Raw genomic sequence first — 14251 nt, 5'->3', positions numbered from 1 at the left:
AGGCAGGTGGGGAGGGCATGCGGGTGAGAGACGGTGGGGGGGGAGCGTGAGGGGAGAAAGACAGAGATAAGAAAGAGTGGGCTGCCTGGAACCCCACCCCTGCCGCTGCTCAGGTGTATTTGATCCCATCCCGGCCCCCACATCAGGTTCACTGACTCCCCAATCCCACCACGCACCCCCAGGCCCACAGCTTCTCCCCTTAGCTCACTCACCCACGTCCTGTTCTCGATGGTTTCGGATCAGCTCCCCAAGTTCAAAGTTCCCAGCAATCACTGCCACCTGGCGGGAGGGGGTACAGGGAGCCCAGGGAGGAGAGAGAAAGAGACAGAGAGAGAGAGGAAACAGGAAACACTGTGAGATCTCTGGCCAGCTGTCCCCCCAAACCTTCACCCCAGTAACTTCGTCCTTCCTCCTCTCGCTGACCAAGTGCCTCCCTCCCAGCACCCCAAAGTCTCCCACCTTCCCTACCCCGGCTGTGTTCTTCATGCCCCCTCCCAACCAGCCCCGACAGCCCCAGACCTGGAAGGGGGTCTGGCCGCTGTTATTCTTCACATCCTTGTCGGCTCCTCGGTAGAGGAGTATCCTAGCACACGTCTCCTGATGGTCAGGGGCACAGGGTGAAAGGGAAAAAAAAAACACAGTTAAGGTCACCATGAGTGGACACAGACATTGTGCTAAGAACTTCCAGAACCATCTGATGGAAACCCGTCCCGCCCCGGACAGCCGCCGCTTGCCCTTTAAATGCGGCCGGTCCAAACTGAGAGGTGCCCGTGCATACGATATACACACCGGACCTCACGGACTTGGCATGAAAAACGTAATTTAAACATCTCCAACATGTTTTTTCCATTTTTTAAAAAGTCCTTATTGAATTTGTTACAATATTGCTTCTGTTTTCTGTTTTGGTTCCTTGGCCGCGAGGCATGTGGGATCTTAGCTCCCAGACCAGGGATCGAACCCACACCCCCTGCATTGGAAGGCGAAGTCTCAACCACTGGACCGCCAGGGACGTGCCTCTAAAAAATTTTATGCGGATTACACATTGAAAGGATAATAGTTTGGATACACTAGGTTAAATAAAACATGCACTAAAATTAACGTCACCTGTTTTTTTCCTTTTATTTTTATTTTTTTTTTTTTTTTGCGGTACGCGGGCCTCTCACTCCTTTTTTTAAAAGTGGCTCCTGAGACATTTAAAATTACACGTGTGACTCAGGTTATAGCCTATTGGACAGCGCTAACCTAAACGCTGTCCAGGGCTTTTATTATTATTATTATTTGATTGAAGTATAGCTGATTTACTATGTTGTGTTAATTACTGCTGTACAGCAAAGTGATTCAGTTCAGTTACACGCACACACACATATCCTTTCTTAAAATTATTCTTTTCCATTATAGTTTATCATAGGAGACTGACTATAGTTCTCCGTGCTCTACAGTAAGACCTTGTCGTTTATCCATTTTATATATAGCAGTTTGCATCTGCTAACCCCAGCCTCCCAATCAGGGGTTCTCATCTTCAGCACTAGTGGTATTTAGGGCCCAGACAAGTCTCTGTAGCGGGGGTGGTGGTGGTGTGTGTCATCCTGCGCATCGTAGGGCTTTGAGCAGCATCCCTGGGCTCTACCACTAGATGCCAGTAGCACTCCCCTCCCCAGTCGTGACAACCAAGGATGTCTGCGGACATTGCCAGATGTCCCCTGGGAGGCAGAAGCATCCAGTCTGAGAGCCACCAATTCAAACCTCCTGGAGGGCTGACTATGTTGCCTGTCTGGTGCTCAGCACTTTCAAGGAGGTAGCCACCGAAGGGCCCAGCAATTCCAAGAGATGGAAATTATTGTCCCCATTTTACAGATGAGGAAACTAAGGCTTCAAAAGGAGCTCAAGGTCATGTGGCAGGTGACGACCAGCACTCGGATTTGAACCCAGCCTTTTCTGAGTCCCAAGCCTTTGCTCTAATCACACACTCTGCTAGACGCAGAAGGAAGGGGGCAGTGGGGCCAGGGTCGGGCAGTGGGGGAAGGGATGTCAATCACAACATGTCACTCTCTCTCACGCTGTGGGTCAGACCCAATGTCTTTGCCCTGGCCTAGGAGGCCCCTGCTGATCTGCCTGCCCTGCCCCTCCACGCCCCCCAGCCTCACCAACTTCATCTTCTACCACTTTTCCCTGCTCCCCATGCTCCAGCCACACTGGCCTCCTTCCTCTGACAAGCACGCTCCTGCCCCAGGGCCTTTGCACCTGCTGCTTCGTCTGCTTGGAATTCTCTGCCCCTAGATCTCTGTACAGCTCACTTTCTCCCTTTCCCACTTGATTCATGTTTTTGCTCAGATGCCGCTTCTTCAGAAAAGGTCCCTCTGACTATCCTGTTGAAAATAACCCCTTGTCCGGTTCCCGGCTTTATTTTAATTTACATGATACCTGCTATGTGCCGGGCATTCTTCTAAGCCAGAATTAACTCATCTTCTCATAACACTGCCGCCCTGAAACTATATTTCTATGTTATTCGTCTCTAGCATCTCTCCCCCACTACAATGTCCGCCACCACCTGGCACAGTGCTTGGCCCGTAAGAGCCGTTCGATAAACACTTGCTGGATGAGGGGATGTCCTCTCCCTTCATCTTGGCCTGGCCAGATGCAACCTGGCCCCCAGCTCAGCTCCACTCCAGATCCCCAAGATGCTGATTTAACCAGAATTCACAAAACACCTGCTTGGTCTCACCCTCTTCACGTGACAAACCCATCAAGCATGCTTGTACGGGTCCATCCTACAGGACAGGCTCAGAGAGGGCAAATCCATGGCCAAGGTCACACAGCCAGTCAGTGGGGCAGCTAGGACTCAAACCAAGCCTTCTCATCTTAGTGCTCATCTATCTCCTGTGAAAGCACAACTCCGATTGCCCAAGTCCAGCGGCCCTCCGATTGGACAGCAAAGTTAGCCTGGTTCGTTTTCTGGATGTGTTTGTGAGTGCGAGTGTGCGTGTCCATGTGTGCACATGCTGTCTCCCCAGCTAGACTGTAAATTAGTGCCATGTGTGTGTTTGCATATCTGCCAGCCCCCACTGCCACCTTGCCTAGCACAGGCCCAGAGCATCTCTTTCAGCTTAACCAGCAGTTCACTACACTCCTAGAACCTCACATTTCCTGGTGCGCTAGCACTTATCTCACTGTATTGCAACTACTTGTTTACACATCTGCCTCTTCACCAGACTGCGAACTCCCCCCACCTTCCCGAGGACGGGCGCCGTGCGGTGTCTGATGCATCTCACAAGCGGGCACACAGTAGGCGCTCAAGCAATGTGCCTGGAAAGGATGAGGATGGAGGATGTGGCGTTGAGTCATTCAAAATTCAATTCTTTCAAGTCATTCATTCATTCACGGAGTCATTCACTCTATCTCGAAGCAAATACCTGTTGAATGTTCTGAGTTGGGTGCTGTGCGTGGTCTTGGGGGAAATCAAGGCATCGGATCCCTCATTCATTCAATCATTCATTCACTCACTCATTCATTCAACAAAGAGACATCTAAGCCTACTATATGCCGGGGCCTTGGGACAGCGATTGATCAGACTTAGGCCCTACCCCCTGAAGAGCTCACAGCCTGGACATGGGCCTGATCTTCACCACCAGAGGCTAGACGGGCATGCCAGGAGGCCAGAGGGGCAGAGACTGAGGAAATCTTTCAGACCCAGCTCTGGGCCTTGGGAAGCTTAAAGTCTGGGAGGGAAGACAAGGGGAGAGAAAGTCGGAAAAGAACTTGCGTTTGTCAAGCATCTATTTGCTAAGCACCAAGCCGAGAGCAAGCAAAACATTCACACCCTTGATCCTTTGCAAGGTAGGTGTTACGGACCCATTTCACAGATGAGAAAGGAGAAGCACAAGGCGGGGAAGTGGCTGGCTCATCTGACCCGCTTAGAGTAACTGTTCCCTCTGTATAACTACATACCTGCTACATTTCCCCTGTTCCGATTACTGGTATGGTTTCTGTCTCCTGACCTGATCCTGACTGATAACGGCAATGATCATGATAATAATAATTATTATTTTTATAGCTGCCTTCTAGGGGTGAGCACTTAATACACATGACCTTTCATCCCCTTCAATCAGCTGACGGTATTCCCATTTCTGAGAGCGGGACGGAACCTCAGAGAGGGGGCGGGACTTGTTTCGGGCATCCTGGCCTGCACACAGGCTATTGAGTCAGAAAATCCGGACACGAGGCCCGTGTCACTGGCGGGGGGTGGGGGCGGGGAAGTGACGGCAATCTGACAAACTCTGAGTTCTCCCTCTGCGGGGCGCAGAGCAGACGGCTTGCTGCCACAAGGCAGCACGTGGCTACCTGCCACGTCCTGGCACTGCAAGTTCTGATGAGGCAGAAGGGACTGGGGCTGTTCTGGAAGACTTCCTGGAGGAGGGGGAAGAGGCTGATGGATCAGCCACGCATGCCAGGCCCTGGCCTCCGAAGTCCCTGCAGCAACCGTCTAAGGGCAGGAGCCTTGGGAAGCAGGTGGGGAGACTGAGACACCAGACGGGAGGCTGACCTGCCCAGGATCGCCTGGTGCACAGGTGGCAAAGTGACCGGGGTGAGCAGGCTAAGAGCCTCGGCTCTTGCCAACCCAGCTGGCCACTACATCACAGCTGGAGTGGGTACGCGAGACCCCCCCACCCCCCGCCAGTTCTCTACTGTTCACCTCCACTCACAACTCCTGAACTGCGGACTGTCCACCCAGCCCTGAATTGCTACAACTTGCGACACACTCTTGTCCCCTTCAGGGGTTGTGGTTTGGCCTTTCCCCTGTCCCCTGCAGTGGGTGATGCTCCCCTGGCAGCTGGAGACCCATTAGAAATAGGACCCTCAGGGATTAACACATACACGCTACTATATGTAAAACAGCTCATCAACAAGGACCTACGGCATGGCACGGGAGCTCTACTCGATATTCTGTAATAACCTATATGGGCGAAGAACTTGGAAAAGAAGGGATGCATGTCTACGGATAACGGAATCACTTTGCTGTACACCTGAAACTAACACAACATTGAATGTCTGCTCTACTCCGATATAAAATAGAAATTAAAAATTAAAGCAATAGGACCCTTGGAGTTTCTTGCACTTCCAGGAGCAATCCCGACTCTCTCCCCTCTGGCTTTCTGGCACAGGCTACGCCCTCTGCCTGGAACACCCTTTCTGCCCTCTTCTGCTTGGCCAACTCATCGTCTCAGCACTGATGGCACGCCCTCCAGAGAGCCACCTTCACCCCAGCCCCAAGGCCAAGCCCAGCCGTGGGCGCCCACAGGGACCTGGATTCCCGGTGACCGCCCTCCGAACACTCGGGATCATAACGGCAGGGTGTGTCCCTGATGGAGGGGCTGCCTGCCTTAATCACTACTGTGTCCTTAGCACCCAGGCCTGAGCCTGACACAGGGAAGGTGTTCAGGAAACATCTGCTGAATGAATGAATGAAATAGTGAAAGAACAGAGGGCACGGGGAGGCTGGGAGGCTGGAGTCAGGAGGAGGGCCCGGGGCGGGTGCTGCAGGGCAGACCTTATTGTAGAGGGCGCAGATGTGCAGGGCCGTGTTCCCCGAGGCGTTCTGGGCTCCAGGCTCAGCCCCATAGAAGAGCAGGTGTTCCAGGTGCTGAGAATGGCCCCTCTGGCAGGCCTGGAGAGGATTGGGAGTGGAGGAGGCTGGAACAGACCCACCTGGCCATGGCATCTGTCTGTCTCCTTCACCTCGAGGTCAGGAAGCTGTACATCCACCTCCCCTTCTCCTTTCAACCCCATTCCTGCTTAGGAACTCACGCCGCCAGCTTTGCAAGTCCTTCCAAGGCCCAGGGCACTGGGCTGGCTCCTCGGGAGGGTCGAGAGGCCATCCCCACTCATCTCAGGGATCGAGGTTTCCAGGTCCCACGCCATCCCTTTTAGGGTCCCGGTGTTGACGCCCTCATCTTTTCCTCTTTGGGGACCATGCTACTCCCACCCCTCCCCTCTGTGAGGACCCCAGCATCTGGAGCCCTAGCTCCTTGGACCGGGGTCCCTGATCTCTGGCCCCCTCAGGGTCCAGCAAACCACCCATGCAGCCCCCAGCCCCTCCTGGCCGAGTCAGGAGCACCTGGTGGATCTCCTGCCAGCCGTTCTCATCAGCTATGCCCAGCTGGGCCCTGTTGTACAGGAGCAGCTCACAGCAGCGGGGGTCGCCCCCCACCATAGCCGTATGGAACAGAGGAGTCAGCCCCCGGCGGTCCTTGTAGTTGGGGGAACCCCCAAGATCCAGGAGCGCCTAGGAAGGGAAAAAAGAAGACAGTCAGACACGTACTGGCTCATGCTGAAGGGCCAGTGGGGAGGGGAGTCCTGGGTAACCCACACTGGCCAATGCCAGAGCTGGTTCTGCCACGATGCCCTTGAGCGACGTTGATACTGGCCCTTCCCCTCTCAGAGCCTCTCGTCCCTGTGAACTATGAAGGGATTGGGAAGATGCCTCCAGAGGACCCTCCCGCTCTGAAATCCTGCCCAACCTTCCCCCATGGGCGACAACGTTCGGGGAGCCACTGAAGGAGCCTAACGCCTCAGTGCCCACCTACTCAACAGGCTGGTTCGGGGGACAAATGAGAGAACGGAGTCTGGGTGCAGGATGGTCCCTGGCTGGGCGGGAGGTGTTATCAGGACCGGGATCCTGAGGACGGGGCACAGAAGGAAGTCTGGGAGGGGGCAAGCTTGGCTTAAAGCCACTTGGCCAGCCTCGCAGGGGCTGGGGGCTCGGGGGCAGGGAGCGGGCCCGCTCAAGTAACAGCTCCGGGCCTGGAAGGCTGGCAGCATCGAGCACGTTAGGAACGCCCTGTGTGGGGAGAGTCTGCGGTGGCACTGTCCCATAGAACATTCGCAACGCCTGCGGTGACGGCAACAGTCTACAGGCGCACGATCCAATATGGCAGCCGCGTGTGGGCTACCGAGTGCTTGCACGTGGCTAGTAAGCCTGAGAAGCGCAAGTTTTGATTTTAGTGCATTTGAATCCGTTGACATCTACACAGCCCCACGTGGCTGGTGGCTGCTGGGCTGGACAGCGCAGGCCTGGGGGGAGGGGTGGGTGCGGGCAGGGGTGGGGTCTGGGGGAGGGGTGCACATAAAGAGGGTCTGTCGGTTCCAGGGCTGCAAGGCAGACCTCTGGGGCTGGTGTTCAGGGATCTTCAAGAAAGGGGTGGAGGAAGCAGGAGAGGCTGCGTTCAGCTGGAGCGTCTATGAATCCTGGTGTTTATCGAGAGCTCTGGGGGCGGTCTAGCCTGACCTGTGTATGAAGAGGGATCAAGTGCCCTTGGGTGGGGGGAAAAGAAGCCCGTTTTAAAATTAGACCGGGCCAGCGGACTCCGTGTATGTATTTTGAGGGTCTACAAGGTTTGTCAATCTGGGAAGGCACATTCTAGACGCTGCACTGGAGGAGGGGGCTGTGAGAGAAGGGGGTGTGTTTGGGGGGTGGGCGGTAGGTTGGGAAGGGTAGATGGAGGGGCTGAGGGCCAGGGTCCGGAGGAGGCAGATGAAGGGGCTGTGTCTGCAGGGTGTGCATGGAGGAGGGTCTGTATCTGGGGGCACAGCAGGGAGCTCACTCTGCATTTTAAAGGCCACCAGGAGAGCCTACAGGTCAGGGAGACGGAGGTAGGTGTTGGTGTAGAGCTGGGTCAGAGGGAATGGAGAAGTTCTGGGTGTCAGGAAATTAACATGATCTACCTGCGTGTAGGGCAAGGGTCCACGTGACCATCAACTACAGCTGGTCATGAGCCCTGAGCTGGGGCGGGTGGGCGCTCCTGGAGGTCCCAGGAGGGTGTCGGACTCAGTCAGAGTAGCAGCAATGGAGGAGAGGTGGGGGAGGGGTCTGGGTCAATTGGCCCAGTGCAGTCTGGGCGAGAAGCATGGTAATTTGGGGGCGCCTCTGAGCTCTGGGGAGGGTCCCGGGAGGATCTAGCACCTCACCGTGAGAGCGAGGCAGTGACGGGCACACGCGGCCTTGTGTAGCGCTGTCATGCCATCCCGGGCCCGGAAGTCGATGTGGGCCCCGCCCAGGCACAGGGTTCGAATCACCTCTACAGAGCCTTCTGTCTGGGCAGCCAGCGTCAGGGGGGTCTCTGGTGGGGGCGGACGGGAAAGGCCGGTCACATGCAACCCCTAGGCCTCGTTCTTAACTCTCCAGCCCTCCCAAAGTGCCCGGCCCCCACCCTACCTCCTGAATCCGAGTCATGGTAATTGGGGTCCAGCCCCTTGTCCAGCAGCCGTGCCACCTTATCGGATGTCCCGAGCTGCACGTACTCCAGGAACTTCTTCAACCCCGTCTGAGGCATAGACAAGAGAAGACAGGCCGGTCAGGAAGGAAGGGAGCAAAGCTGGGCTCTGGAGCAGTGCTGTCCAGTGGAAATACACAGGAAGCCACACACGTCATTGAAAAGTCCCTAGTAGCCGCCATTTTTTTTTTAAAAAAAAAAGGAAGGGGAACTTTCAATTACATTCAAATTCACTTTAATGACCTCTTTTTTTTTTTTTTTTTTCTGCGGTACGTGGGCCTCTCACTGTTGTGGCCTCTCCCGTTGCGGAGCACAGGCTCCGGACGCGCAGGCCCAGCGGCCATGGCTCACGGGCCCAGCCGCTCCGCGGCATGTGGGATCCTCCCGGACCAGGGCACGAACCCGTGTCCCCTGCATCGGCAGGCGGACTCTCAGCCACTGCGCCACCAGGGAAGCCCCTGACCTATCTCTTTTTAATCTACTATATCTACAATATTACTGTGTCAACAGATAATCCACATGAGATTTATTAATGAGATATTTTACTTTTGGGGGTACTGAGTCTTCCAAATCCAGTGTGCATTTCACACTCACAGCGAGGCTCCGTTCGGACCTGCCACACTGCAAGTACCCAGGGGGCCGTATGTGTCTGGAAGCACCTGCAGTGGACGGTGCAGGTCTGGACGGATGGAATATTTTGGGGAGGACAGAGACAAAGGCACGGTGGAGTGGCGATGGGGATGAGAAGATGCCTGGGAGCTTTCGTCCCAAGTGTCAAGGATCCTTCACTTCACTTCTGACCAAAGCAGCCCCCTGGCTTCTTCCCGGCTTTTGGGGGACCAGAGGAGACGCAGGGGACATATAGTCTGAGGACTGGAGGGCAAGGAAGCAGGAGGATAAACGTGGCTGGGGAGGAGAGCATCCTTGGACCTGGTAGAGATTTAGGCTCTGGGATTGTGGGAACCGCAGGGTGTCTATGAAACAGTCCCTAGGCAGCGGGATGCTAGATGTCAGAGTCACAGGCCAAGGAAGGAGGGCCCTGAGTGGATATAGGGGACCTAGGAGATGAGAGGGGAGAATCCAAAGATGAAGAAGGCGGGACCGAGGTGGAAATGGTGTGAGCCTGGGCAGAGGCACAAGGAGGAAAGAGAGGAGATAAAGAAGGCTATGATAGGGTTAGCAGGGGCACTGGGGTTGTCCCAAATGTGACACAGCATCCCAAGTTACGTGGGGGACCCTGGCAGAGGCAGAGAAGGCTTGGAGGGCTGTTGGGAAGAGATAGGAGAGAAAATGGTTGGGCAGGGAGCTCCAGGTGGAAGGGCAAGTGCCAGCAGGGTTCTCTCACCTTCGTGTGCAACTTGGCCAGCTGCTTCTCATCCAGGTTGGTCTGTTTGTAAACTCGGGTCTTGTATCGGAACTGAGGCCAGGGGTGGGGTAAAGGGAGAGACAGAGACTCAAAATCAGGGGTCTGGACCCCCTTCTGAGCCAGGAGTCAACTCTGGGTCAGGGTGGAAATAGCCCCAGAGCCTTGGCTGGGTGGGCAGAGCGGTGCTAGGCCACTAGGGGCATGTGGACTGCAACCCCTAGGGAGTCTGGACCCCATGGGGAAGGTTCTAGAATACCTACTGTAATTGGGCATCCTTTCCCACTTTGATTGATAACGGGAAGCTTGGGGCTGGAAAATGACTTGCCCAAGGTCACTCCACCGGTCAGAGGCAGAAGGCACGGTAATTTGGACTCAGGCCTCTCTGGCTCTGATTCTTAGGTGCCCCCCGAATCCAGAAGAGCCCACTGGGTTTTCCCTTGCCAAGGTCTTGGCTGGGAGAAAAAACGGGGAGGTGGCAGATGTGTCTCAGGACGTGTCTTCTGTCATCTGTGAAGGGGCCAGGAAGGCTGTGGGCCTCACCTCCAGGTAGGGCACCCCCTTCTCAAAGGACTGGGGGTACTCCCGCAGCAGCCGTTCCTCCTCCAGGAAGTTGGCGTCGCGGCCCGACGTGGCCGGCTGGAACAGGCCGTAGTTGAGGACATCCTGCAGGCTCTCGCTCAGGGCACAGAGCACCTGCTGCTTGGCCGTCCAGATGGTGGCATCTGGGTTGAAGCGCAGGCATTTCTGGTGGGGGAGGCAACAGGAAGGGGCCTGAGGTGGTGTGGGAAGGGGCTGTGGGTGATTCCAGGGACAGAGTGGGTGTTGGGGGCAATACGTGGGGGTCTGGAAATTGAGGGCCACGTGTAAGGACACCCAGCACCAGAGGCCTCCCCGTGCGGGCTCGGGTCCCTCTCCCGCCCCGCCCCTCCTCCGGCCAGCGGGCTCACTGTCTGGTGCAGGTCAGGGATGCCAATCCTAAAGACCATCATGCTGAAGTGGGCGTCGTCTGGGACAGACATGGAGCGGCCCTGGAGGCCTCGAACCGAGGCCAGGCTACCAGGTCCCCCGCTGCCCCGGCCCCGGGTCCCCCGGGGGCCTCTCCCGGGCCCGTCTGGGGAGCTGTCGGACTCTGAGCCCCCCTCGGGACACTCGCTGGCACTGTGGCGTTCCTCGTCCTCGCTTGACGCGGGGCTGTGGGTCATCATGGGGCCACGGGGCGACGGGGGACGGCAGCATCACAGGCGGCTGCGGGGGGCCAAGGGCGGCTGTCAGACTAGGAACCCAGACCCCCTGGAGGCCACAGGCGCACTCAGTGGACAAATGGTCAAAGGCAGCCGCCCCACCCTGCCCGAGGGAGGCAGGAAGGAGGCTGGACACACCCCCCAGACACTCCTACAGCCTCCAAGCTCTAGCTCTAGCGCTCTCTCTCTCTCTCTCTCTCTCTCTCTCTCTCTCTCCCTCTCTCCCTCTCCCTCTCTCGTGCAGACACACACACACACCAACCCTGCCATGCTTCCTGCACGTCTCCTTCCCTGCCCTTGGCCTTGCTCGCAGCCCCCCGCCCCTCCTGCGCCCCACTTTGCCGCTGACCCAGCGTGGTGGTGTCCCAGAAACCGCAAAATCACCGCGGGAGCTACTGGCCCACTTTGCCAGGCCACGGATAAGGCAGCTAAAATTAGCTGAGGACAGACAGGTGGGCGACCCACCGGCATCCTGCCCTCCTGGCCCCAGCCAGGGCCCTCACCTGAGATCCTCCCATCTTCCTCCTGGAAAACTGGGGTGAGGCTGAGATGTAGTAATGGGGAGAGGATAACTGGGGTGAGGCTGAGATGTAGTAAGGGGGAGAGGATAACTGGGGTGAGGCTGAGATGTAGTAAGGGGGAGAGGGAGGTGCCTTGAGCCTAGGGTGGAGCTGGTGACTTCGCTGAAGTGTGGCTGACAACGTGTGCAGAGGGCTGCTGGGGACCCGGTGTCCCAGGGGGCAGGGGCGCTGAGATGGGGGTGTCACGGGGCAGAGTACCATGCAAGGGGTGTGCCGAGGGAACCACAAGAAGTTGCCTGTGCCAGTTTCTGGGGGCATCTTGAGAGGGTGTGTGTGGGGGTGGGGAGGCTGGCCCTGGGAGGGCTGTCCAGGTGACAGCCACCCTGTCGGTGCACGGTGGCTGCAGATGACCTGTGTGTTTGCGGCCTGGCGCTGCTGGGTGGGTGGATTGGCATTGCCTGGTACTACTGGTGGCCCCACTCTGAGGGAGACTGGGGGGCTGGGAGGGAGACTAAGAAGGGGGGTGAGACTCTGGGGGACTGGGGTGAGAGATCCTCTCCAGATCCCCACTATTCTTTGCCCCTGAGGGAGTCTTATCAGGGTGAGTCCCAGATGGGGTCCTTTTCTCTCATTTTCTCCACCCCCCCCACCCTAGCACCGGAAACCAGAATGTCTGGTCTTGTCCCTCCCCCCCCACACCAGGCCCGGCTCCTGCACGTTGCCATGGAGACGGGAAGCAGTGGTGGGTACTGCTGACTTTGGGGGAGTGGGGATGGGCTAGGGGGTTGGGGGAGGGAAGACAAAACGTGTGGCGGGGAGGAGAGTTCCAAGAGCTGTGGGCGAGCTAGTATCTAGCCGTGGGCAGGCCGACCCCTCCCCCAAGCGTGGCCACGGCTTCGAAGCCCCCTCCCCCTCTAGGTACCCCGCAGAGCTGCCCCTGCCTTACCCTTGCGGAAACCCCGGCTTCCTCCTACCCTTCCACTCCACATCCCACCTCCGGACCTGGGGCTGGCAGCCACTCCCCCTCCGCTGACCCTGGCTGACCCTCAGCCTCAACCGGGCACTAATGGGGTGGCCAGTGGCCTGAAAGCAAAACTAGCCGGGTCCCCCCGCGCGTGCGGCGGCCCCCGACTCCCCGGCCCCTCCCCCTCAGGCCCAGAGGGAGGGAGCGGGCACACTCCGCCGGGGCGGCATGAATCAAACGCTCCGCGGCTAAGAATAGCTGGCACGCAGCTGGTACTGAGACGGGGCTGAGGAATCGGCGGGGGGGGGGGGAAGAAGGAGAGGGGGGTGCCCTGGGAGGCGGCGGGGGGACGGGGGGCGGCTGGCTTGGCCGAGAGCCGGCCCGGGAGAATGAATGGAGGCGGAGAGAGGCGGGGAGAGGCGGGGAGAGGGAGCCGGGGCTGGGGCGGGCCGAGAAGCTGGTGGGGGAGAGCCCCGGTCCGGGGCGAGGGGCGGGGGCACCCGGGAGCGGGACTCGGGGGCAGGAGCCGAGGGGGCGCGCCGGCCGGTGGAGAAGGAAGAGGGGACAGGGTGGGATGGGGGGGAGCTTGTGAAGGGGTGGGAGGGGACTGGAGGAGTCTGGAAAGCGAAGCAAGAGCTACGGGGGGTCGAAGGGGGCGGAGGAGGCCAAGGCCCAGAGCCCCGCCGGCGGAGACGGGCCCCGGGATGACCCAGGCAAGGGGCCTCGAGGGGTGGGGCCGCAGGAGCGGTCGAGGGGCCGAGGTGGGCCGGGATGGGCGAGGTGGGGGAGTGGCCGGGCAGGGCCAAGAGGCGGGTACAGCGACCGAGCCCTTGGCCCAGGAGCGCGGGGAGGCGGGTTCGGGCAGGGGGCTCTGCCGGCGGCGGATGGGGGCTGCATCCTCCCACCAAGTCTGCGATCTGGGACGGGGCACGGGGGACCGGGGCGTAACCTAATTTGACGTCGCCCGGGGCCACGCTCCCCTCCTCACCCCCCGCCCCCCCACCGCACACCCGGGCCGGGAGCCCGGCTTTCAGCCAAGGACGTCCGGGGCGCCCCCGCCCCCTCCTGCGGCCCCGGGCCCGCCGTTCCCCCAGACCCCCGGTTTTCGGCCCCCTTACCTGCCTGGCGGGGCTGCTGAGTCCCGGTCGGCGGCGCCCGCGGCCCCTCCCCCCTCCCCCCACCCCCCACCCCCCCGGAGACGGGGGACCCTCAGGCCATGCCCCACCGCCCCGGAGGGCGAGCGGGCCCGGGGAGGCGGCGGGCGGGGGTCGGGGGGGCGGGCGGGGGTCCGAGGACCTCACCCCCCCCGCGGGCCGGGCCTGGCCATCCGCAGAGCGCCCCCCCTTCCGCCGCGGCCGCCGCGCCCCTCTTAGCTAGCCCGCCCCCGGCTCGGTCCGGCCGGCTCCGGGCGCCGCGTCTCCGCCTGCTCTTCCTCCTCCTCTTCCTCCGGCCGCCGCCGCCGCCGCCGTCGCCGCCGCCAGCTCCGCGCCTCCTCTGCCTCGCTTCTCGCTCTCTCGCTCTCGCTGTCTCTCCCTCACCCTGTCTCTCCCTCTCTCCCTCCCTCTCTCCCTCCTTCCCCTCTCTCCGCCCTCTCCCCTCCCTCCGGGAGCCGGCGGAGGAGACATCGCCCCTCCCCGCGCCCCCAAACCTCGCCCATCCCCCCGCCACCGCCGGCTCCGCCCCCTCCCCCACCGCTCCTCTCAGCCGCCTGGATCCCCGAACCCTGACTCCACCCCTGCTTGCCCCTGTACCCCGACGATGGGGACCCGCCCCCCAAGGGTACCTCTCCTCGCACCCCCAGGACCGCCCCTTCCCAGATCGCCCCCACCACCTCTACACACAGTAGGGTGCGATTAAATATTTGTTGCTAGACTCTACCCCGCCCAAATTGG

At 59.3% G+C, this 14251-nt stretch overlaps 1 protein-coding gene across 7 annotated transcripts in view; it reads right to left on the bottom strand.

Annotated features, from left to right (window-relative positions):
- SHANK1 (SH3 and multiple ankyrin repeat domains 1) overlaps positions 1-13628 on the bottom strand; it is a 47131-nt gene extending 33503 nt beyond the window's left edge. For 5 of the 7 annotated variants that reach the window (XR_009560068.1, XR_009560069.1, XM_060289103.1 and 2 more), the window contains exons 1-10: positions 13478-13628; positions 10581-10878; positions 10174-10377; positions 9613-9684; positions 8210-8318; positions 7963-8114; positions 6113-6280; positions 5546-5662; positions 520-597; positions 213-279 (exon numbers count right to left, since the gene is read on the bottom strand). Coding sequence is in view for 5 of the 7 variants with exons in the window: in XM_060289103.1 (XP_060145086.1) it covers positions 213-279; positions 520-597; positions 5546-5662; positions 6113-6280; positions 7963-8114; positions 8210-8318; positions 9613-9684; positions 10174-10377; positions 10581-10838 (1225 nt within the window). In the remaining 2 variants the exon portion in view is untranslated. Of the gene's footprint in view, positions 1-212; positions 280-519; positions 598-5545; positions 5663-6112; positions 6281-7962; positions 8115-8209; positions 8319-9612; positions 9685-10173; positions 10378-10580; positions 11185-13477 lie in introns of those variants that run through there. The other 2 variants (XM_060289104.1, XM_060289106.1) reach the window with 2 other exon arrangements.
- Positions 13629-14251: the final 623 nt, after the last annotated feature.

This window comes from Globicephala melas, chromosome 19, assembly GCF_963455315.2.
Source record: "Globicephala melas chromosome 19, mGloMel1.2, whole genome shotgun sequence".
NCBI classification, from domain to species: Eukaryota; Metazoa; Chordata; class Mammalia; order Artiodactyla; family Delphinidae; genus Globicephala; species Globicephala melas.
The sequence above is the reverse complement of the archived record's forward strand: the minus strand, read 5'-3'. Positions and strand labels throughout refer to the sequence as shown.